The 23,970-nt window shown below is 33.4% G+C and overlaps 2 protein-coding genes across 3 annotated transcripts; both read left to right on the plus strand.

Moving 5' to 3' along the window:
- The first annotated feature begins 3,470 nt into the window (after window positions 1-3,470).
- Window positions 3,471-4,208, plus strand: LOC11438397 (SKP1-like protein 21). The gene has a single exon (XM_003622337.4). The coding sequence runs from the start codon at window positions 3,471-3,473 to the stop codon at window positions 4,164-4,166; it is 696 nt and encodes a 231-aa protein (XP_003622385.3). The 3' UTR covers window positions 4,167-4,208.
- Window positions 4,209-13,111: 8,903 nt separating this feature from the next.
- LOC25498057 (mediator of RNA polymerase II transcription subunit 21) lies at window positions 13,112-21,556 on the plus strand. Of its 2 annotated transcripts, none has more exons than XM_013592795.3 (5): window positions 13,112-13,261; window positions 13,502-13,760; window positions 19,677-19,754; window positions 19,886-19,937; window positions 21,104-21,556. In XM_013592795.3, exons 2-5 carry the CDS (start codon window positions 13,554-13,556, stop codon window positions 21,184-21,186), a joined length of 420 nt encoding a protein of 139 aa, XP_013448249.1. In that variant the 5' UTR covers window positions 13,112-13,261; window positions 13,502-13,553; the 3' UTR covers window positions 21,187-21,556. The 2 variants fall into 2 exon arrangements, with proteins under 2 accessions (XP_013448249.1, XP_024625599.1); XM_024769831.2 differs by having other exon boundaries at window positions 13,163-13,288.
- The last annotated feature ends 2,414 nt before the right edge of the window (window positions 21,557-23,970 follow it).

Below are 23,970 nucleotides of genomic sequence, written 5' to 3' on the forward strand. Positions count from 1 at the left end.
CCAGCAATAACCTCTAATTAGTAATAAAATTTGGTTACTACTGTGAGATCATTTATAGTATAAATACTCTTTTCAATGTATATTATTATGGCAATTTATCTTTCTGTCTCATAATTTCATGTGCATATAATGTTTTGGTTTTCAGATCAAATAAATTTTTTAAACTGTGTAACATTTTTTTTTTATTATACAATCTGTAGTAGCATGTTGTTATAACATCTTAATGCTCAAACTCATTATATGAACCTAAATTGAAAATATTTTGTTTTCAATTTAAAATTCAAATATACGGCTGTGGGTGTTAATACAAATCTACATGTCTGATGTTTAATATCAGAGCTTCGCCGATATTTATTGCCGGAAGTAAATTGATTATGATGAGGTAAAACAAATATGTGCTAAGAACTTGTATGTGACTCTTGATATTTGATTGATTTTCAACGTCGGCAATGTGATGTGTGTGATATGCTAATAGGTAAAAGCAGGTTATTTTTATAGAATTGTGTTTAGATAAAGCCGAGATTTATGCATATTCTACGGTTATTCACGTGTTTTCTAATGAAGTGAAATTAGATAAAGCCGAGATGTGTTTTTCAACAAGGAACGGCAGGGTCTTGTTCCCGATTTTCATGTTTATTCTCCGCTGATCTGTGGATACTGTAAGAGCAATGATTTGGCAAATCAAGGAGATTTTTGGTCAAAGAAAGTTCCGATTTAAAGCAACTTAGAAAAGTTATGTATTCTAAAGTATTTTCTGCATTGTCCCTAGTAGGGAATATGGAACGTTCGCTCTTTGTTTGATTTTTTCCTTGGGATTGGATTTTACAGCCGACGTTGTAACTAACACAATTACGATAAAAGGTTGTATAACGAAATTATTGACCGAGGACTAGAACCAGGTAATGTAACATACACTGCTCTAGTTCCTGGCTTGTTAAACAGTGGGCACACGGAGAAATCAATAATATTGTATAATGAAATATCTTCCAATGAAATGATACCAGCATTTCGTATCATCTCGAATTTAAACCGTCGAATTATAAAAGCTAGAAAGGTGCAACTTCAAAAGTAGTGAGTCTGTTTTGACTGTTGGTACTTGAAGTTATCCCAACAAGTTTGGAACTCTATCTGGTTGAAACCTAAAGGTGAAGCATAATCACATGTGCTTTGGATTAGTTTGCTAGACTTCAAACTAAAGCTTTGTTTATTGGATTATTTCACAAAAAGATTGTCTTTGTTTCTTAAAAAGATTTGAAAGAAAAGCAGACAAATGGATTACCAGAATCTCATTGTATGTAACCCACTTGGGTTAGCTTGGCGGTGTTGGCTTGAGACCTTGGACTGTGCTCCTTTCAAAGTCTCATGTTGGATATTCCCCGATGCCAATTTCGGTCAGCTAGTTTAGCTTCTTAAAAAAATAAAATAAAAAATGAATGTAACTGTATGTAGGTATATGTATCTTCTTTATACTTAATTAAAATGATATGCAATTATGAGTGTGTAAAGTAATATATCAGACAAATGTTGTAATTCTCTGTTACAGGTAATTCTTGTCTTAGAGGAGTATCACAATTTATGTCAAAATTCTAAAACTACCTTAGTTGAATTTTTTTCTTCAAATATACTTTTGGTCTCAACAACTAAACCCCATGTAACTTGAGACATTCCCTATGTCTCAAGTTGGACTTGAGACATTCCCATGTCTCAAGTGGGTCTTGCGACATACACCCCCATTTCTCAAAAATTGGAATATCATTGTCCTCATTATATGTCTCAAGTCTCACTTGAGACGCAGTTTTTGTTTTATTTATTTTTTAAATTTTTTATATGTCTCAAGTTGTTGTTGAGAGATTTTTTTTTCCTTTTTAATATTATTTATTTTAATAGAATTAGTTTTAAAATTTAAATAAATATTTTTTATTTTACCCAACCATCCAACTGCCAAACAATCACCGACACAACAAAAATACTACCACATATTTTCGACTTCTTTCTTGATCTCAACACCCATCAAAATATCCCACCACCACCATACACAACACCTAGAGATCCTTACCCACCAATCTATGGGTCATCTTACATGAACGATTACAAGCCAACCTATGGTTACAATGACCTAAACCAACCTGGAACATCCTACACAAATAAACCCCAAGCCAACAACCAAACCTACAACAATCAAATTTACAACAACCCACCCAATTTCAGCACAATTTTAGACCGTCAGTTATACCATTTGAATCCATTCAAGAACTTGAAAAGTGTTTTTAAGAGCTTTGAAAATGTGCACAAAGGCCCATTACATATCCACGTGTTTCCACTATAAAAGGTGTTTTAGACAAAAGAGTTCTTTGTGTACAATTTCTTTGACGTAATCAAAAGGAAAACGTATAGAAATCGAATGAGGGAGGTTTTATATGAACATACATTTGCATTCAGACGAAAATGATGTTGTAAACGCTCCTTGACGACCAAATTGTTACTCCAAATCAAGTTTTCCCCCAAGATGATGTGTTTCTAGAGGTCTAGGGAGTATTTCGTGATAAATGTGGTGAACTTCTGTTAGATTCTAGGAAAACCTTATATATTCAAAGGTTTCGGATTGTATAATCCGAATGTTTTTCCGGTTTTTTAAAAAGTGAAGTTTTCGAATTATACAATCCGAAATGTTCAAAAAAATTGCAAATAATACCATTATGAATTAAATTTTAACCAACTCTAAGAAAATATGAGTTTTAAGCATGTTGGCCTTCTGTTTTTACGCTGCTCGGATTTTTTAATCCAAACAACCTTCGGATTCTAAAATCTAAATAAAGGATAAATAAACTAAAAAAATAGAGTATGCGAGAAATGGGTAGGGTGAAAAAAGTAACACACCGATATGTTTCCACAATACCCATATCCTATGTAACCCTACTTTCTAGCTCTTTAAATACCCCACTTGATGTTCCTTGTTATCACTTGTCATCCGCACAAAGGTAAAGCGGCCGTACATGTCTTGTCGTTAGGGTTTGTTTTTTGTTACTGTTTTATTGTTGTTTTAGTTTTACAATTTTTGTCTTGGCTATGTTGTTTGTTGTTCCACTTCATATTTTTAATCGGTTCAGACTTTTATCGTGTAATTGTTTCGTTTCATGTTTCTTAAAAAATTGAACGTATTTTATCACTATCAATAAAGGTTAAAGATTGTCTGAGTCACCGGAGGTTCGCGGGGATTTTTTTCGGAATCGTTTTGGCTTGCCTAATTTTAGATTCGCATAATTTTTTTTTCTGAGATTGGATAGAAGGGTCATCGGGATTCCAAATTAGTTGGGATGTCTACGACTCTTCTTGATGCATGTCCTTTCTCCTGACTTAGAGAAGAAAAAAAAAAGATAGTATGCAATATTGTTACGTCTTTTTAATTGGGATGTAACTCTATTTTAGTGTACTTATCTTTCTCTTGTTTTCAGATGTCAAAAACTGAAACGATGAAGTTATACCTTCAAACTTGTGATGGTTCAATCCAACAAGTGGAACAAGAGATTGCAATGTTTTGCCCTTTCATATGTCAAGAAATATTGCAAAAAGGGATGGGATTTTCCGAGAGCTCTGCAATATGTCTTCCTAAAGAGGTAAGTTCTGCAATGTTGAACTCAATTCTTGAATATTGTCAATTTCATCGGGTACGAGGCTGCTCAGACAAGGAAAGAAAACTGTTTGATGAGAAATTTGTTACGATACCCACTGAAAGACTATATGAGTTGGCATCTGCCGCGAATAGTCTTAAGTTAAGGTCATTGGTTGAGCTCACATGTCGTGCAATAGCTCGAACACTGGAAAGAAGTTCACCGGAGGAGATATGCGACACATTCAATTTGCCTAAAGAGAAATTGGAGCCATTTATAAACATAACTTGCAACCCAAGTATTGGGCTTTTGGACCGCTTAAAGAGAAATAAGCTTAAAGAGCGTGGAAGGGTACTAGAGAACGTCGGAGTTCAAGAAAAAGAAGAGCACGTAGTAGATGAACGACCAATTGACGAGCTTTTGTCGTTTATTAATGGATCAAATGATGGAGAAACCAAGGAGAAAAAAACTGGCAAGAATATAATAAAGAACAAAACAAAGAAAAAACACCAACAGAAGAATTCTTCTTTGACAAGTTCCAATTCTCTGAGTGCATGAGCTATATATCTACTCAATTGATAAGCTCATTTTATGTCAGTCATTTTGCAATCTCTATTTTGGTAAACATTTTTAAATTTTGAATTGTTTCATCACTATTTCAACTCTGTTTGATCTTTTGAATTCAGTGTGTTACTATTTGGTTTCTCAGTGGTAAAAATGCTCAAATTTGTATAGTTTTATAGATGTAATTTGAAAATTCATGATTAGTCATCACTACATAGCAATGTTCGCATTGCTATCCGATGCTAGCTTGAAATCATCTAATCTCATTGTTGGAAACAAGTTTCATAACTTACTGACATCTTAATGGTTGAATTTTTTGCTGATATTTCAATTTGTTTCTGATTATTGTTATGCTAATTTCTCTAAGGACCAGATTGACGAAATCATGGAACCACTTATCGATTTTTTTATTCGTTTATGATCATTGTTATGTTAGTTTCTCTATGACAGATTGACGAAATCATGAAACTACTTTATAAAATCTAATATTCATGATAATACTCCCTCCGTCCCAAAATATAAGCAAAAATGAACCATATACATTCACTTATATTTTGAGACGGATGGAGTATATCATTATAAATTGAATCAGAATCAGCAACAATTTTTTAATAATACGGTCCTTTACATTTACAGTCAAGCCACACACACACCGATGGGAGCAACTTTATTAAAATTTCTTGAAGGAAGCCTCGCAAGTTTTTTTTATGGATCGAAAGAGTATAGGAACTTGTACATATTGAAAAATACAATAGTATAGTGTTCACTTGCAATTTGCAGTGTTATTTGGCAACTTTTAGTAACTAAAGCTATTCATTTTTGTCTACAGAAAATGAATCAACTTTTGATGTTCTCTACTGCATAGCATTCAAGCTGATGAATCACCAATGGCTTTCTATGCGTACTATATACATCGATTTTAATGTAGTTATACCTTAATCTTAACATAAATAGATATTATGGTTCAACCAACTGATGATCTGAGGTGACAAAAATAGATTTACGCCAACGACATATGCCCAAACTCAAATAAGTTTTTGAAAAAGCAAGGGCAAGAATACGCACACAAAAATTGAAACTAGAAATCATGCATCACTTGATATGAAGGGAAGGTAGATATATTGGAAGACTTAAGAGGTTTAGGTCGGAAAAAAGTGCTATTTAAAATGTCATGGTAACATCGATTGTTATTTAAACTTCTTAGTAGCAGGTGTTTACTTCTTCGTTAGATTGCTAGCGATTGTCGTTGCTAATATAACTATCAATGTTTCGGAAGACAGTGATGAAATCTACACGGAGTGCACTGCACAAAGATTATTCAACGCAAATCTTTGTGTAGTCCACCGCACCAACAAACTCTAAGAACTTGGAACCATGAACAACGTCGTTTTGGAGTTGTTGAACTCCTTTGGTGATTCTAACTCCAAACTAGTTAGGGTTTTGAAGTTCAACACATCCATATTGTTGGGTATTATTCTTCTCCTTACGTTGGAATTTGTTAATGGTTGTTAAGCATTATTGGATTTGGAAATCACAGTCAATTCTTCTATGCTAATCTTGTGTTAATTAGTTTACTTGTTCTTTCTTTGAGGACTGATGACGATTTCTAACGGGTCATTATTTTTAGACTATTTTTAATTAAGTTTTTATTTTATTTTTACTATTTTAGTATTTAATTTAAAGTCATTGAATAAATTATTGGTTATGATTATTGAATCAAGTATTGTATTATTATTATTAATACTTTTTTTTTTATAAAAACAAAATGAGATCCATTCATTAAAATCGATAGAGTACATATTCAACACTGCTAAAAATGTAAAGGATGAATCTGCGAACAAACTCACAGCATCGAAGTTAATAGCATATAACGACATAATGCCTACAAAAATATATGATAAAATTAAAGTGACCAGAATACCCATGCATCCGGATCTGCAACGTTGACGCTCAAATCTTTGATTGAATAATCGATCTTCCAATATAAATTAAAATTTTTTCCATAAATTTTCTTTTGTAGAAAAATTTAACGAAAAAAAATATGATTATATTTTCTGATTTTTTTTTTAATTTTTAAATTAAAAAAAATTATAGTTATTTTCTGATTTTTTTAAACTTTAGAAAAAATAAAAATTGAAATAATTTTTTTTTTCTTCAGAAAACAACTTATTAAAAATCTTCTTAATTTCGTAAAAAAAAACCAAGGGTTAATGGTGCATTACCCCCTGTAATATATGTCATTTCCGGTTTTCCGTCCTTGTAATTTGAAGTTTTTTTGTTTTGGACCTTCATGAATTTTGACAGTATAAAATCAATGATATGGTAGGGAGGTAAACCGAAATTTTCACCAAATTAACAGGGGGTAAACCGAAATATTCTCAAATTGCAGGGGGCGTAATCCAAAATTCCCTCAAATTACAGGGGGCAAAATTTTCCATGAAGGTCTAAAACAAAAAAATCTTCAAATTACAAGGACGAAATCCAAAACAAATATTTTACAGGGGGGAAAACCGGAAATGACCTGTATTATGGGGGGTAAAACACTTTTAACCCAAAAAATAAATTTTTTAAATTTCAAAAAAAAATCTTAAAGTTTTTTCTGTTTTTTTTTTATAGAAAAAAATCTTATTTTTTTTCGATTTTTAAATTTTTTGGGAAAAAATCTTAATTTTTTTCAGATTTTTTTTATTTTTTTCTATTTTTAAAATTTTTGAAAGAAATCTGAATATTTTTATAATTTTTTAAAAATAAAATTTGATGTGAAAATGTTTTTTTTACTTGTGGCCAATTAAAAAAAAATTAAAAAAAATGCCAACTCAGCGCCGTAAGCGAATATGCTGAGTTGGATGGGGGAGGGGGATTTTCCGGAAAAAAATAAAAAATTACAAGGACGGAAACCAAACCAAAAATTTTATAGGGGTGAAAACCGAAAATGATCTATATTATAAGGGTGAAAAACACTATTAACCCTTGAAAGAATGATGAATTCCTTTTGGTGGGGCCATTCGGGAGGTCAAAGTAGAGGTATTAAGTGACTTTCTTGGGATAAACTGTCTACGCACAAGAATGATGGAGGTATGAGTTTCAAAAATCTACCTACCTTTAATCTAGCTATGTTAGGAAAACAGGGTTGAAGACTTATGACAAATCCCATTTCGTTGGTAGCTAGACTTTACAAGGAAAGATATTATCGCAAGTGCAATTTCTTTGAGTCGACTTTAGGACATAAGCCTAGCTTTGTATAGCGAAGCATATGTAATTCTAAATTTATTCTCAAAGCTGGAAGCAGATGGAGGATAGGTGATGGTGATGATATCTCGGTTTGGTATAACAAGTGGATTACAAATGATATTACACTTATCCTACATGCTGATGGAGATTTTCCTCTAACTGATTTAAGAGTCTCAGATTGCATACTACATGACCACAAGGAATGGAATCTACCTTTCCTACAGTCAATTTTTGATCACTAGGTAGTTGAACATATAGTGATCATGTAACACCCCGTTACCCAAAAGTAAATAAATAACAAATAATCATCAGAGTAATTCACCAAAAACGGGTATGCTACATTGCAATATCAAAATTCTTAAATAGCATATGAAACTATTTAATTAAACCACTTGATAAAAATGAAAACATAACAGCGGAATAGTTTTCAAATCCAACAACAGCCTACGACATTAAAGGCCTTAGCTTAATTCAACAACATTATTCAAAAGACAATAAAGGCTCCACATCAACAAGTTCCAAAATTCGATACATGGAAAAGAAACAACAATAATATAAATAACAGTTTCCATCCCACGTATCAGAGCCCTAGACACGACATTGAGCCACCACCAACTACTCAGGATCGCCTGCAAGTTACCCATAGGAAGGGCAACATTTTCAAGCAGAAGAGGTGAGATTCATAACAATAAATATAGATATTAAAATCTTCAATTGAATCTAACACCCTAATCAACAACACATCATCTTGTAAACATATATGTGTATAAGTCACAAGCAACAACAACATCAACCACATACCATGATCACAATGAATATATATATAAATGCATATTCAACACCAACATCATCCATCAGATAATAACTGAAATCAACAACTAAGACTCATGCAAATGACATGACCACTGCTAAGACACCATCTTAGACTTCTTAATGAAATGCAATATGCATGTGGTACCAAACAGGACCGAAGCCCTCACCGCTTTTGAATGGTTAAAGCATTCATCAGGACCGAAGCCCTCACTGCTGTTGAGCAACTAGTACTCCAGGACCGAAGCCCTCACCGCTGTTTTATGCATATGCAATGGACCTACTTGTGTATATCTACATACAATTGACCATGCAATGCAACTCCATGTGACTCCACTTAAACAACATGTATGATTCAATAATTAACATACATTTAAATCATCATCAGTATTCATCAATCCAGCAATCCAATCAACCAAAACAATGCATAATTAAATATAACTATGCCCAAAACAACAACATCAATCATCACCATTCATACAACAACAATCAACACTCAGGAAACTGTGCAGCTCGCCTCGCGAGCACATCTGCTCGCCATGGCGAGTTCACAAAAACACTAGCTCGCCATGGCGAGTTCAAGGCGAACTCGAGGCGAGTGAAAATCAGGTGCTCTCGGGAAAAGTGCCATTTTCTCACTCAAATCCCAATTCTAAGTTCCCTATTCATCTTTTTAACCTAAAACTTCCACCATTCATCATTAATATCATCTAGGTACCTTAAACCATCCCCAAAACATCTTATAACAATTTTTCAAAAATCACGTTTTGATCTGGGCTACTCGCCATGGCGAGTTGGTCTGCTCGCGAGGCGAGCTATGAAGTTGCTCACTCGCCATGGCGAGCACAGCTACTCGCGAGGCGAGCGATGAACTTCTGTACGGGCAGAAAACTGGTTTTTCCCAAAAATCCCATTTTCCTCCCAATCACTCCCCAAATCAGTTTACAGATGAGAAATGAATGTTTCTATGCAACCAAAACCAAATTCTAACATCAGAACAGCAATATCTACCCCAAAAACCATAAATTCAATTAAAACCCAATTCCTCAATTTCACTCCAAAAACCTGTTAAACTCAAATCAGACTTTAAAATCTACACTATTGAAGTAAACCTCACCCTTACCTTAGTTCAGAATAAAAATGCACAGCAAAAATGGATTCCCTTGGTTCTTCTCCCTTGTTCCTGGTTTCACATAAACTGCTTCTGACATCCAATTCTCAACTTCCCTCTTACTTAACTCCCTAATATTTCCATTAGCTCCCCATTAATTTTAATAATTATTAAATAACTCTCCAAACTCCAAAATAACTAATATTTCATACTTATTATAATTATTATTAAATAAACTATATAATAAAATAATACACCACATAAAACACTCAAAAATCACATATATATAAATATATATATATATATATATATATATATATATATATATATATATATATACTCCGCATAAATCACCAAACATCATATATAAAAATATATATACTCCACATAATTCAAATTAATTAAATAAACAACTAGGGCGTTACAAATCACATCGCTCTACCCATCAGTGACTAAAGATCGACTCATCTGGAAAAAAGAAAATCATGGCGAATACTCTATTCGTAGTGCATACTGTTTTTTTGTTCAAGAATTACTTGAGACATCCCATTTCAAGGTACTAGGCTCTTGGAATATAATTTGGAAGTTCAAGATTCCTCCGAAGGTAAAAAAAATTATGTGGCAAATTTGTAGGAATTGCTTACCAACCCGTGTACGTCTAAAAGATAAAGGAGTCACATGCCCTATGAATTGTACATTGTGTACGGTGAGCAATGAGGATACACTTCATTTATTTTTTCAATTTTCAAGTAGCTTAAATGTTTGGAGTATGCTTCCTTTCTTTTCTTCTATTTCTATTTTGCTACAAGATATGGATAACAAGAATATTATCTTCAAAGTATTACATGATTTATCTAAGGATGATGCAACTTTATTTTGTTGTGTGTTGTGGACTATGTGGAAACAAAGAAACAACAGAGTGTGGGATGAGGTAATTGATGCTCCAGTTTATGTTGTTGAGAGAGAAAATGTTATGCTTCATGATTGGCAAGATGCATGTAGGATTTGTAATACATCTTGTGCACAGTTGCGACAAGAAGGAAATGTGAAATGGATCAAGCCAGTTAAAGGAAGATTTAAGTGCAATATTGATGCTTCTTTCTCCCAGCTTTCTAATAGAGTGGGAATAGAAGTTTGTATAAGAGATGAGGCAATTTTGTTTTGGCAAAAACTGAATGGTTTACTCGAGTCTGGGAGGTACATGTTGGCGAAGCTCTTGGACTGTTATCAGCTTTAGAATGGGTTCATCAGTTACACTTGGGACCTATCGATTTTGAGCTTGATGCTAAAAAAAGTTGTAGATAGTTTTTCCTCTGCACATCAGGATTTTACAGAATTTGGGATGATAATTCATAATTGTAAAACTATCTTTGAACAATACTATGTCAACTCTAGTGTTGAGTTTGTGAGGAGACAAGCAAATGAGGCAGCCCCTAGATTAGCTAAGGCGGCCATATCCTCAACTAGTTTCTAGATTTTGTTAGAAATACCAAATTATATTGAACACATTTTAATCAATGAAATGGTATAACCTCCTTTCATTTAAAAAAATAAAAGGCTTAATTGAACTGCCGATCCTTTAACGTATTTCTTTTATTCAATTTGGTCCTATAAGTCTTAACTTTCTCAAACACGTCCCTGAACTTATTTCTTTTATTAAATTTGATCAATTTTGATAATTTTAATCCTCTAAAAAAAGATATCGTTGGATTAGGGAGGTCTATAAGATTTTATAGTGTATCACCAACACCTAATTTATTTACTTTCTTCTTCTTCTTCCATCATCTTCATAAAATAAAATAGAAAAACCCAATTTTTTTTTTCAATATCATCTTTATCAATCTTCATACAAAACCTCAATTAAACCTCAACAAGTTCCAAATTTGACATAAGAAATAATGACCCGTATGCAAAAGCATGGATCTGTTCTGTTCCATAAAAGTAAATAAACTCAGCACAAGAAATTTTTGAAGGTTTAATTTCTATCATTTTCAGTAAATTGATCTACCACACGTGGACCCATTGGAGTAAGCTTTTGAAGAAATTTCTGTCATTTCAGAACCATGCAGTGTAGGTGGGAGTTACAGCTACAACTACTCCACCATCGCCACTGCCACCGTGCCGGAAACAAGAGAAGACGAAGTTACAAGTAAGCAAAGGATCAGAGAGGGAACTCATAACCGGAATCGGAATCAAAGCCACACCAATGCATCAAGGAATCGTTCTTACAAAGACGACGACCCAAATTACTGGCGTGGGTACTGGAGATTCCACGGGAGAAGAAAGTTGTGGTTGGTTCAGGGTCGGTTCGTTAGAGGGAGTTTCCCAACAAGGGATTTCTATTTTTTATTTTTTTTGTAGTGATTTGAAGAATCTTTTTGTTTTCTGTTTTGAATGAAATGGTTTTGAAATGATTCGACGGTGATTTGGGAATCTGTATGTGTGTGATTAGAGCTGTCAAAACGGGCCAGGCCGTATGGACTGGCCCGTTTAGCCCGATTAATTATAGGGCTTGGGCCTTAAATATTGAGTCCGAATTTTAATAGGGCTTTTTAGCCCGGCCCTAAAAAGCCCGCTATCCGTTAGGGCTAGCCCGAACGGGCCGAGGGTAGCCCGCTAGCCCGCATAACAAAAAAAATCCTATAAATTATATATATTTTTCAAATAATTCTTTACTTAGTCGATTATCAAGTAATAAATAAAAGTGAAAATTCAATGAATTAACACAAATATACATGTAATATAAAATTATATTCACTCGTTTCGTTATTTATAATTTTAAAGATCGAATATATAAATATCTATAACCATAACGTATCTAATTTATTTAAAATTGTTTTCCTCGCCGTTTTAGTTTACGACGTTTGTACGAAAATGTTTACAATTTATTTTGTTCTAGGCATTATTTAAACATATTAAAAATATTATTTATAAAAAAAAATTATAGGAGTATTTTATAGTACTTTTTGAAAAAAAAAATATATATAATTTTTAAAACGGGTCGGCCCGTTAATCCCGCGGCCCGTGTAGGGCCGGACTCGGGTAGTATATTTCAAGCCCGTTTTTCAACCGGGCTTTTTGGCCCGGCCCGATAAAGCCCGAAGCCCGTTAGGGCCGACCCTAAACGAGCCGGGCCGCCCGTTTTGACAACTCTATGTGTGATTTTGAATTTTGAAGGTTTAATTGTAATTCAATTTTATATAAAGCTCAAGTATCTAAAAAATTGTTGGATTTCTAAAAAAATTCAAAAACCCATTTGATGATAATGTTGATTTTGGGTATGAGATTTGATTTTGGTGTGTTACAGAAACGGTGTGACTTAGGGAAGCAATTATGTGGATTATGATGATAATGTTGGATTTGGGTGTGAGATTTGAAGTTGGAAGTTTGATTTAGGGATGGTTATGGTGGAGTGATTAATTTCGGGTTTGAGTTGATGAGGATGAAAGAGGGTGTTGATGATGATAGATGAAGTTGACAATGATGGTGGTGTAGTAATTAAATAGTAGGTTTAAATATTTTTTTTCTTCTGATTTTATTGATGAATATTGATGAAGGATGAATGAAGATGAAGAAGAAAGTAAATAAATTAGGTGTTACTGATACACTATAAAATCTGATAGACCTCCGTAATCCAACAATTTTTTTTTTTTAAGATATTAAAATTATCAAAATTGGAGCAAATTGAATAAAAGAAATAAGTTAAAGGATTGGCAGATCAATTATGCCAAAAAAAAAAAAAAAAACTAGTCGACCAACTCCAAATGGGTTTCTAGCTTACCCATTAACCCATGATCTAAGACTGACCCATCAACCCAATTAATAATAGGTAATACTGGTGCGATTAAGAAACGAAAAGAACAAAACGAGAGAAACACTCTCGAAGAAGAGAGAAAAAATTGCGCCATTGTGGGTGGGATTACAAGTACAACTGCTGGTGAGTGAGGGAGTCAATGGCTTCGTTGTAATCAAAACTTCATCTTTGATTTCATCTCCTTTTTGTGATTAAGTTTTGCATTTGATTCTGTTGTGTTTGTTTTTGGGTTTTCACTATATTGCTCAACCAATCGTAATAGTTTAGATTTTATAATGTATGCCAAGTGTTTGATAAATTGTTTATATATCAATTTGTTCGTTTTCAAATTCAAATTTCTACTTTCTGTTCCTTATTTTGCAGTTGACAACTAGAATTTTATTGAGTCAATTTCCACCACAAAGTTGTTCTTGTAATGGATATAATCTCTCAGCTACAAGAACAAGTTAATTTGATTGCAAACTTAGCTTTAAATACCGTCGGAACATTGCAAAGGGATGCTCCTCCTAACCGCCTCTCGCCAAATTACCCCGAACCACCTCCACATCCTACGGAGGACGGGGCAAATTTTTCTGAAGAACCGAAGCTCATGGGTGCTTCTTTGGTCAAGGCTGCTAAGCAGGTATGTTGCATTTTACAAAGTTTCGTAGAAGCTTTAAATATGGTTATGTTGGACTGTAGAAATTGTGAGTAATCTTTTGGATATTATTTTAAATGTAATAAGAGTTGAATCACTAAACTAATTAAATGGACTATGCTATTCCTAACGGGTAAGATTAACTGGCTGAATATAATCTGTAATAATAATTACAAAATATACGATCATATTTACAACAAGTGTCATACATTTTAAACAATTCTGCTCAAATTTGATGGAGTATCAATGCTTGGCGTGTGTTTGTCAATAGCGGCCGCTACAGCTGATATAGCTGTGGGGAGCGGAAATTTTGATGCCGCCGCTCCCAGCCGCGCTCGAGTGGTTCAGATGGGTGAGGCGGCCGCTTTGACCGAGTTATCCCAGCGCTGATCCACTGTGATATTGTCTGTTCCCACCGCATCACCCATGTAAACGTGCTACGTTGCTGTCATGGATCGATTTTTAAGTAAAAATCAGTTTTTAAAACGCGACAAAGAGGAATAACTTAGATCAGGGAAGATAAGGGAAGACTAAACACAGAGTAGTAGGGGAAGATATTCAGATAACCCTTTATCACTGGTTTAGAAGGAGTGAAGAAAAAGAGTAGGAGAGGAAGAAGGCATGAGGGCATTGCTCTTTACACTTTAAAAATTACTGTCCCACACCAGAAAATGACTCAAATGCCCCCAACGGCAGTTAACTGTTCGCTTTTTTGTGGCGGAAGTTAACTGCCGTTCCACAACCATAATTACATATACATTAAAAAAGGTAAAAAAACTACGGCACTTGAGTGTCGTGGAGAATGAAATTTGATTATTGTAATTGGGCCTCTCGTGGAGTATATTATTTCAATAAATATAATTAGACTTTTCACCCGTGCGGCATCAAAACATTACCTGCACTTTTTATTAAAAAATATAGGTGCGATAGATCATAAGGTCCATTAAAAGAACTCATGTTATATGTATGTATGTTAATTTGTTTAGTAAATGTTAGCTTTTACCTGTCACTATGTTTTGTATGAAATGAGCATATGTGACTCCGAAACTTAGATTGCAATTTGAGATATAATGCATAATTGGAATATAAAGGATTATAACCATGTATGTGTCAACATAGTTAGATTAAAAAGCTGCCTATTAATACATAATTGTAATATAAAGGATAACACCAATGTATCTGTGAAACTGGTTAGATTATAAACCCGTCAATTAATTGTCCAAATACTAATATACATATAAATTGGTCTAAAGTGTATGCGTTTTCAGCAGATAAAAACATATGTCATGGAATGGCAGAACATACTCTCCATATACGTAAACCATAAATAAAATCAAACACATAATAGCTTGCTACAACGACTAATTAAAAATCTTTTCCAATTGAAATTATTTTTGTTACCTAACAGAACCATATTTTGTTCCTAGGCCATGTTGTTACAATCACTTTATTTACAATAAAAGTACTAAACATCCTTCTAGCACACAACACAGCATTTTGGTGATGACTAACAACGATCAACATAAGATGAATAACATATACATCGTCCCACAACAGTTTGAAAGGAAACATAGGAGACAAATTGGCATCCTCATCAATCCTATTAACGACAAACTTCATGGTTGGGATGAAAGTTGGATATCGAATCGATTTACCAAACCTATCCTTAATCCTTATCTTAAACTTTCCATTCCCAACCAAAACAACCGTAACCCAGGCACCAAGTGAAACATTGTAAAAGTCATGCAGTGCGCGCCATCCCTTTGTCAGGAAAATGCCGCCATTATTCCTCTGCACCAAAACTTCTAACTCATTATAGTTGGGATTCACTAACGTCGCGGCGTAGCGACCGATCTGGTCCCCAAAGTCATGTCCAAACATGGTTGACAGCATGACAACACCCTGCAAGCACGAAACCAAATCAAAATAGCATCAATGAATATACCATTGATATCACAAAACAGAAACAAAACTTAAAATAGTTTAATCAACCCACATGATCAACATCAAACTCTATGATTTAAGTCCTATAAATGTCTTTACCAGTAAGTGTTCTTCATTAGCTAATTTAGTTACTGACATTCATGTAGTCAGCCTCTTCTTAAAAGCTGGAATTAAATGTATAAAATTAATAAAATTAGATTTCTGCTAAAGTTAAAGGTCTAAAATATAGCAGATGAAAAGAATTGGGCATATGTACCTTTCTATTATGCATAGCTATGAATTGTTGGATGACAGCAGAGTCATCAGTAGTCCTTTTCACAGAAAAGCAATGCCAATTATTTATTATATTACCATCACCAACTTCAACCTTGAACGACCATTGCTTATCTAAGAATGACTGAAATTCTGATGGATAATCATCATTTTTCTCGTTCTGCACATCAAGAATCAGTTTTTTATACAAACAGACAAATCACTTGTTTACAAAACCACCAGTTGAATAAATTAAAATAAGTAACTAAGATTGCCCCATCAGCTCGACCAAGAAAATATCGAACATTTCGTCCCAAAAATTTTAGAAACAACTTCTAACAACACAAAAGCAGTAGAACCGGTTTCATCCATAGCAATGACTTGCACCTTGAACCTATATTAAATAAACACTACAATATGAATTTTGTCTAGCAATTTGGAAATCGAAATAAGAAAGTTGCAAATTAAATATTAAAGTAACAAAAGTAAGCATTTTTCCTCTTGAAGTTTGACTAAAGTGTTCATGTATATCCCACACTCTGTTCATCCAACATAACATCATAAGTGGAAGATACCTATTGCACACCTCTAGATCAATTTGGGTAATTTAAGAAAAATAAATATACTTATCATTAGCATTAAAAAATTAAACTGACATATTAAAGTCATTTTAATTATAAAAAAATGAAATAAATAAAAAAATTGATCAATGGCAGTATGTTGGCATCAAACCTCTGTAAATACAAAAGCTATAACAAAAATCAGTAATTATGTAAATAAAGAATGTGTTAAAATTGGCAGTAGTCAAAATCTCAAAATGGTTGGGCATGAAAACGCAACTGAGTGAACTTGTAGAACATGAAACCTAGTAAAATGAAAAGAAAAGAAAAAAAATACTCACCTTGCAGTTAGAGAGGAGAAAATTGCAAAATCGAAAACAGAAAAACTCACTTAAAAAAATTTGAGAAATATTATAAAAAATAAATGAAGAGTTTGGATATGAACACTCAATATCAGTAAACATGTGATATAAGCAAGTTTTTCCAACCATATATATCCACCTCATTTGGATGCTCCGTTAACACTATAAAGAATTGGGAATAAATTTAGAGAGAGGTAAGAGAGAGATAGAAGATATACAAAAAGAAAAAGAAATAAGAAGTCTCGTTCTAAGCTAGGACTCCCAATGTCCGACTTTGTACCGATCCACATACAGCTTTCAAAAGATGTCTAGCCTCTATGTTAATAATCTATTTTAGCCAAAAATCAAAACCTGTCACTTAAAAACCAATAAGGATGATTCAATATATTTGACTATGATATAAGTAGTGCAAATTCCACCAATCAAAAAACCTTCACTCCAGCTCCACCAAAAATAATATACTTCAAAAAACATTCACATGCCAAATCAGACAAAACAAATAAGCAAACGCACCTCTGTAAACAGCAGAAGAGGCAACAACAACTACATCAAACTTCCAAGCTTGCGCACCAAACCATCAATAAACATATAAAAAACAGAAAATTATAAGATAATATCCAGCTGATCCGCACAAAACAGGATTTCATCCTTATAGACTCCTCGAACAAAGAAAAGTATCATCACTTTGAATCTGTCAATGAAAGAATGGCATATTTAATATCATATATGGTTAGTAACCAAAAGTAATCCAGAAATGCTATTCTTATGCAGATTGTTTATAAAACAGAATCAATTGCACATTTGATCATAGTAAAGCAAAAGCAAAAATCAACCTTTCATTTGCTAGATAATCTATAAAAATAAAACAATTACATTAGCTAAGCATATTAAGGAATACAATTAAAATAATCAAAACTGAACCATATATATCAACAAAATAGATTATGGTGGTTCAAAGATGCATATAGGTCATGTATAAATTGAGTGTAGCAATACAATTTAAACACTCACCAGATTACGAATAACCAAAAATCAAATTAAACAAATGTTATTACTCTTATCTTAACCCCTAATTTGAAAATTCATAAATGTAAAATCAACAAACCGATCAAAAACAAATGATTCAGATGCTCTCAATTTCACAACAAACCATTAAATACCATAAGAGAAGCAAATATAAGCATTACCTTAACTGTCGAAATCGAATCGTAGCCGAAATATAATGGGTCGCCACTGTGACTTTGAGTTATGGATCAGTCACCGACTTCAAAGCCAGCTAAGTTGGAAAATGATGGCGTAGAAAAGAGGATGGTTAAATCAATATTAACAAATCAAATTGAAAGAGATTTAATAAGTTTTGTCATTTACAAAAGGATTAAAATTTAAAGAATTCCTTACCTTGATTTTTTATGATGGAGATGCAAACTCGACAGAGAAATGAAGAAATGAGGAAACCATTAGGAACAATCTGTATCTATACGATTTTTGTCTTGCAAACAAAATAGGAAGAATTTGTTAATAGGAGTGATTTTTTTTTATTTTTTTATGTTTATCTGTTTAGTAGGAAACGCTTTTTTTTTTCTTTTTTAAAATAGGAGATTTCTGCAATTTGATATTTTAAACAGGGGTAATACAGTAAAAGCAAGCACTGAATTTAGGTTAAAATTAGGGCAACAATTAGCATATGGGTTAACTTTAATAAATAAAAGATTTTTATTTTTTGTGGTGAAATATAATATATTGTTTTAGTTCATGTATGATAGTTTTATGCTTGTGTGTGTAAATGCATATATATTAGTGTCCACATCGCTGAAATAGCGCCCACACCATTTTTTGGGTTGGCCGCGCTGCACTGCAATCTCGCATTGATAACTATGTGTGTTGAAGATAGATATGCCTCCACTCTTTGAATGTTGGTGTTTTATAGTTATAAAAAACTGGAGGCATATCCCGATAATAGGAAGAAAGAATCGGATTTCCAACATAGTGAATGTTCACAACTTAGGAAATAGATTATTCATTCATCTTTCATTAAGTGCAGGTTGACTTGATGCTAAACATATACTTATGCACGATAAAATCCCAGTTTGCTCTTCTAATTTTTTTTATTTTACCGTATTATGTTATATACAAGCAGAACTTAAACTTTATCTTCTGTTTCTATCACTTTGTTTCACAAACCAATAATGGCATTTAAAGAAATATAAGACGTTTGTTCACTTGTCTGAACATCATTCTGGATGTTATCCAATGCACTCTTCAAGGCCATGTTGAGCATTATTTAAGTTTTAATTGCTTGTTTGATAATTATTTCAAAGATTTATACTGATGGATTTTACTTTCTCAGGTAATTTGAATGGATTGTATCTAAACAAAACTCTCTTAAACAATTACTTTTAGACTTTTGTAACCATTCCCCAGACATGAAATTCATTTTTCTTAGTAATCATTGGAAATATATATATTCTACTAAATACCAAAATAAACATTAACTGGCATATTAAAAGAATTTGATTGTCCTTTCAGAACTGTAGAGAAACAGGGTTTGTGTCCAGTTATGTGGTTCTCATAGAGGACAGCTTGCACAATAGTCCTTTTAAAATTTTAAACCAGCACTGGACATTTCATAGACACCAATTAACCAAGAAAGTCTAGCCCATTTACTTCTTATTTTGTGTGTCGTTATCTCATTATGCATCCTGCATTCTATCTTCTATCTTAAATACTTTTTGTTGAAAGTTAATGAGTGGTCCGTTAAAGTATAACCATTGTTTCTGCTGCAGTTTGATTTACTGGTTGCATCACTTCCAATATCTGAGACAGGTGAAGAAGCACAACTTAAGAGGATTGCAGAACTACAAGTATGGACCTCAACTTCACTGACTGCTTTTTATATATGATTGGCTGGCAGAAGTTTATATCAGCTTGTCTAATTTTAACAAATAGTGTTATGTTAGCGTTTTTTTAATTGTTTATGGATTTTACTTTCCAGGCTGAAAATGACGCAGTAGGCCAAGAACTTCAGAAGCAATTGGAAGCTGCAGGTCTGTCAAAAAAAATTCTCTGTTTATCTTGAGTTCTCTAACATATTAAATGTAAATTCATGATAAACAATAAAAAATAAGATTTGTTGAGTCCTTCAGCAACTTAGATTCTTTGAAAAAGATGCCTGGGGGGTATATTTTCATTTTTATGAATAGCACATAACAGCATAGTGTTAAATTTGAGAAAAATGAATTAGATACATCGAAGTGGTTTTGTTCATGTATAGAGCATTTCATTTTTACTGCTGCAGTTATTTGTTCGCATTAATTGGCCAGTGATTGGCTTTCACTTGGGACTGGCTTTATATACTGACAAGCGCGCACACACACACACACACACACACACATATATATATATATATATTGTAAGTTACGGGGACACAGGAAATTTCGAAAAGCCAAAATACGACATGGACGAGATATGTTGACAAAAAATTCTATATATTTATTATGTGTATATATAAAGACAGAGAGAACATAAGTACACAGTGTTTGTTAAAGACATTCACATTACTAACTGCTCGTTAATGCACATAAAGTACCTGTCGTTAGTATATGATTGATCCACATATCTTTCCCCAACCTATATAGAATATATGCTTTCTACTATTAAAATGCATAATCTTGTGTCTTTGGTTGGAAATAAGTGTCAAGGATCTATTTGAGAAATATCAGTGAAGTTATTTTTAAAATAATTTTAAAAAATTATTGGATACTTTTTGGGTGTGTGTCAGATATGTGTCGGACACCAATTCTCTTTCATGATAGTAGTATCTGGCTTTTTATTCAAACTAAGGTCATCAAAGCATCAAGTAATGTTCATAAATTATTATTAGGATAATAAAAGATATTAGTTACCTTTAGTAAAAAAAAAAAGATGTTACTTACTTATTGACTTACAGGTTAGTTTGATAAGCACAACTTGTTTTGAAATTTCATATATCATATATGAATTTTGATCGTCTGGTAAAGACTTCTCTGTTTTTCTCACCTTCCTCAAATCATGAAACTTTCATCAACTTATTTATTGTACAGCAAATGCAATAATATCAAAACAATATACTTGTTTAGTTGTTGGTTTACCCTTGTTTGGATTTTACACTGGTTCTTGATTTGAGGAAAAGGTAGATGCATTCTTACCATTTTATTTGAATTCTTGATTTCAGAGAAAGAATTAAATCAGGTTCAGGAGTTGTATAGACAAGCAACAGATAATTGTTTGAACTTGAAGAAACCAGATGTCAATTAGAGTTACTTGTGTTGCTAGCGAGTTCGGAGAAGAATCTGACATAAGCTTATCTCATCTCAACTCAATGAGGGCCTGCTACCGGAAGATTTTACTTTTTATCAAAAGTCTTTTTACAAGAAATAGCTATGTTCTTTCATATATTGTAAGTTGCTTATGTCGCATAACATTTTTTAGAAACTTTAAAGATAATGGTCATTTGCTTCTTCCGAATCAAAAACTTATTTCAGAGGTATTTATATAAACATCATCTAATTCATGAGGATTTCTCAGATGTTTTTTCAGTCTGATGGTTTAGTCTGGATAAATTTTTGTAGGAAATAGGTAGAACAAAAGTCTTTTAAATGTTAGTTTTTCTTAAAAGTGTTTTTAACTTTGTTCCGGTTTAATGAGATGGACTGTCTTGCAGGTGTTTAAAGTATTTGAATTTTATGTGTTAAATGTATGATGAAGTGATTGACTTTTATGTTCGATCTTTAATTAAGTGTAAATTATTGGCGAATTGGGTAGCTCAATCGGTTAAAGTTAAGGTATAAGGAGTTCGAGATCCTGATACAAACACATGTGAGGGACCACCCCTACAAAGTAATGAGCAACTATATTTGTCTATCTTCTTACAAACTAAATCACTTAATTCTTTTCACTAAGCAAATAAACCACAATTCAATTTTAAATCAATAATAGCTCTGCACCTTTGAATAATTGCTCCAAACTCAGCAAATTTTCTCATTTTAGAGTGTATACTGTCCACTATTGTCCTTTTTGGTTTAGTTTGAACAAAAGGAGATAAACGAAGGAGATGATGAATTGAAAGAAGAAAGGAAAAAAAGTCTCCGATTCCATAACAAGGCTGTTGAAAAGGCAACACATAATTGGACATTTCAAGTGCTGGATTGGAACAACTAATCTAATATTGAATGGAAGCCTTTGTTTGCGAAGTTTGGAGGAGAAGGGATGAGAGGGTTTTGGAAGAAAGAAAAAAAAGGAGTAAGTGAAAGAAATAGATGACATTTGGAGGGGAGGGCTTTGGGCGATTAATTTTTCGAATATTAATCTTCACATAGCAAAAAACACTCATTCCTAACTGAATGGACGAATGTACCTCTGTGTGACTTAAGTCACGCTCAGCGTGAGTTAACTCACGCAGGTTGTAAACCCATCGTGACTTAACTCACATTGCGTGTTGTTATAGAACAACAAAGTCAGAAACATAACTCGTTGACTTTGAAAACATCCAATCAAACTCAATATCTACCACAAAATCAAGTAAGTGTTTCTTATCATGTTGCGTTGCCCTTTTTTGGAGAAATTTTACACATTTAGGATTATAGAAATTTGGTTTGCATGTTAGTTTTTTATTTTTTTTATTTTATGAATTAAGTTATAAATTGTTGATTAGAGTAGGTTTGATTGAAATGTGGTAGGTTAGAATTAGGAATTGTTAGAAATTGTGTTGAACTCTAGGAATTCGATAAAATGTCTCAATGAAAATTTGTTTGTTTTTTGCATTGTTAATGATGAAATTAGTTAGAAATTGGTTTGTTAATGTTGATTATAGTTAGTTTGACTGCAATGTGGTAATTTACGGATTGAAATGACACTGCCGAAATTTAACTGTTGTTGAATAGTTAGAAATGACACAATGTCCCTATGAAAAAATTTATTGATTTTTTTATTTTTAAAATGTTGTGTAGATATGTCTCAGAGGCCTATCAGAATTAGGGTAGGGATGGAGTCTACTACAGGTAGTGCACGGGCCGAAAAGGTCAATCCACGCACTCCTTAGGCTGGTAGACGGAGACATAGGGCACGGGGATTGGTAAGGGTAATGATGCAAAGGGATCAATGTCACAGGCGTGTGTGTCGCAAATAGTGGACCTGCCGTAGTATCAACATCAGCATCAGCATGAGGCGTATCAACCTCAATATGAGCAGCCTCGGTATGAGCAGGCTGACCAACAAGAGGGTGAGGCTCAGAGCAGGCTTCGAAGGAGCTGGATATGGAGTTCCAGCCCGGACTGTAGGGCTTTCCTGGCGGGCCTACTTAGTTGTCGCTTCTACAGAATTTCGGTAAACATGTGGCATGCAGGCTCTGGGTTGATGCTCAAGTAAGTATAATTGTATAATTAATGATATGTTACTTTTATAATTTAAATTTTTATGCAAAAACAATTTAAATTGACTTAAATTACACGTCAATTAAATTACGCGTGAGATTTTAAATTACGTGCGTAATTTTGAAGCCTCTAGCTAGTTTTGATGATGTTGACATTTTATCCTTTTATTTCTTAGTCAAGGATAGTTGGTTTATTGCTAGCTTAGAATAATTTAAATTATGCGTGTCATTTAAGAATTTAAGAATATTCAATGTTTATTTTAATTATTTTTTTTAATGGTGTTGTTGTTTGTTTATTTTTGTTTGTATTTCAGTTTCAGAAGTCGCATAAGGTGAACGGTATCTTGTACGTGAAGAAGATTAGTCATGATACCTTGACAGTCCTAGGAAATGGAAAGGAATGGTTTTGGACGCCGGTGAATACATTTTGTCTTGCCCCCTCCTTAAAATTGGGTACGACAACAACAGTCATGGGCTCATTTGTGCCCTTTCAGAGAGATGACATAAGGACCGGCAACTTCCATCTGCCTGTTGGGGAGATGACTGTCACACTAGATGATGTGGCGTGTCTTCTAGATATCCCCATCACTGGGAGGCTCATTGAGGAGGAGGATATATCTTATGAGCATGGCACACAACTACCAGAGGACGAGCTAGGTTTTACGGAGGAG

This window comes from Medicago truncatula, chromosome 7, assembly GCF_003473485.1.
Source record: "Medicago truncatula cultivar Jemalong A17 chromosome 7, MtrunA17r5.0-ANR, whole genome shotgun sequence".
Classification (NCBI taxonomy): domain Eukaryota; kingdom Viridiplantae; phylum Streptophyta; class Magnoliopsida; order Fabales; family Fabaceae; genus Medicago; species Medicago truncatula.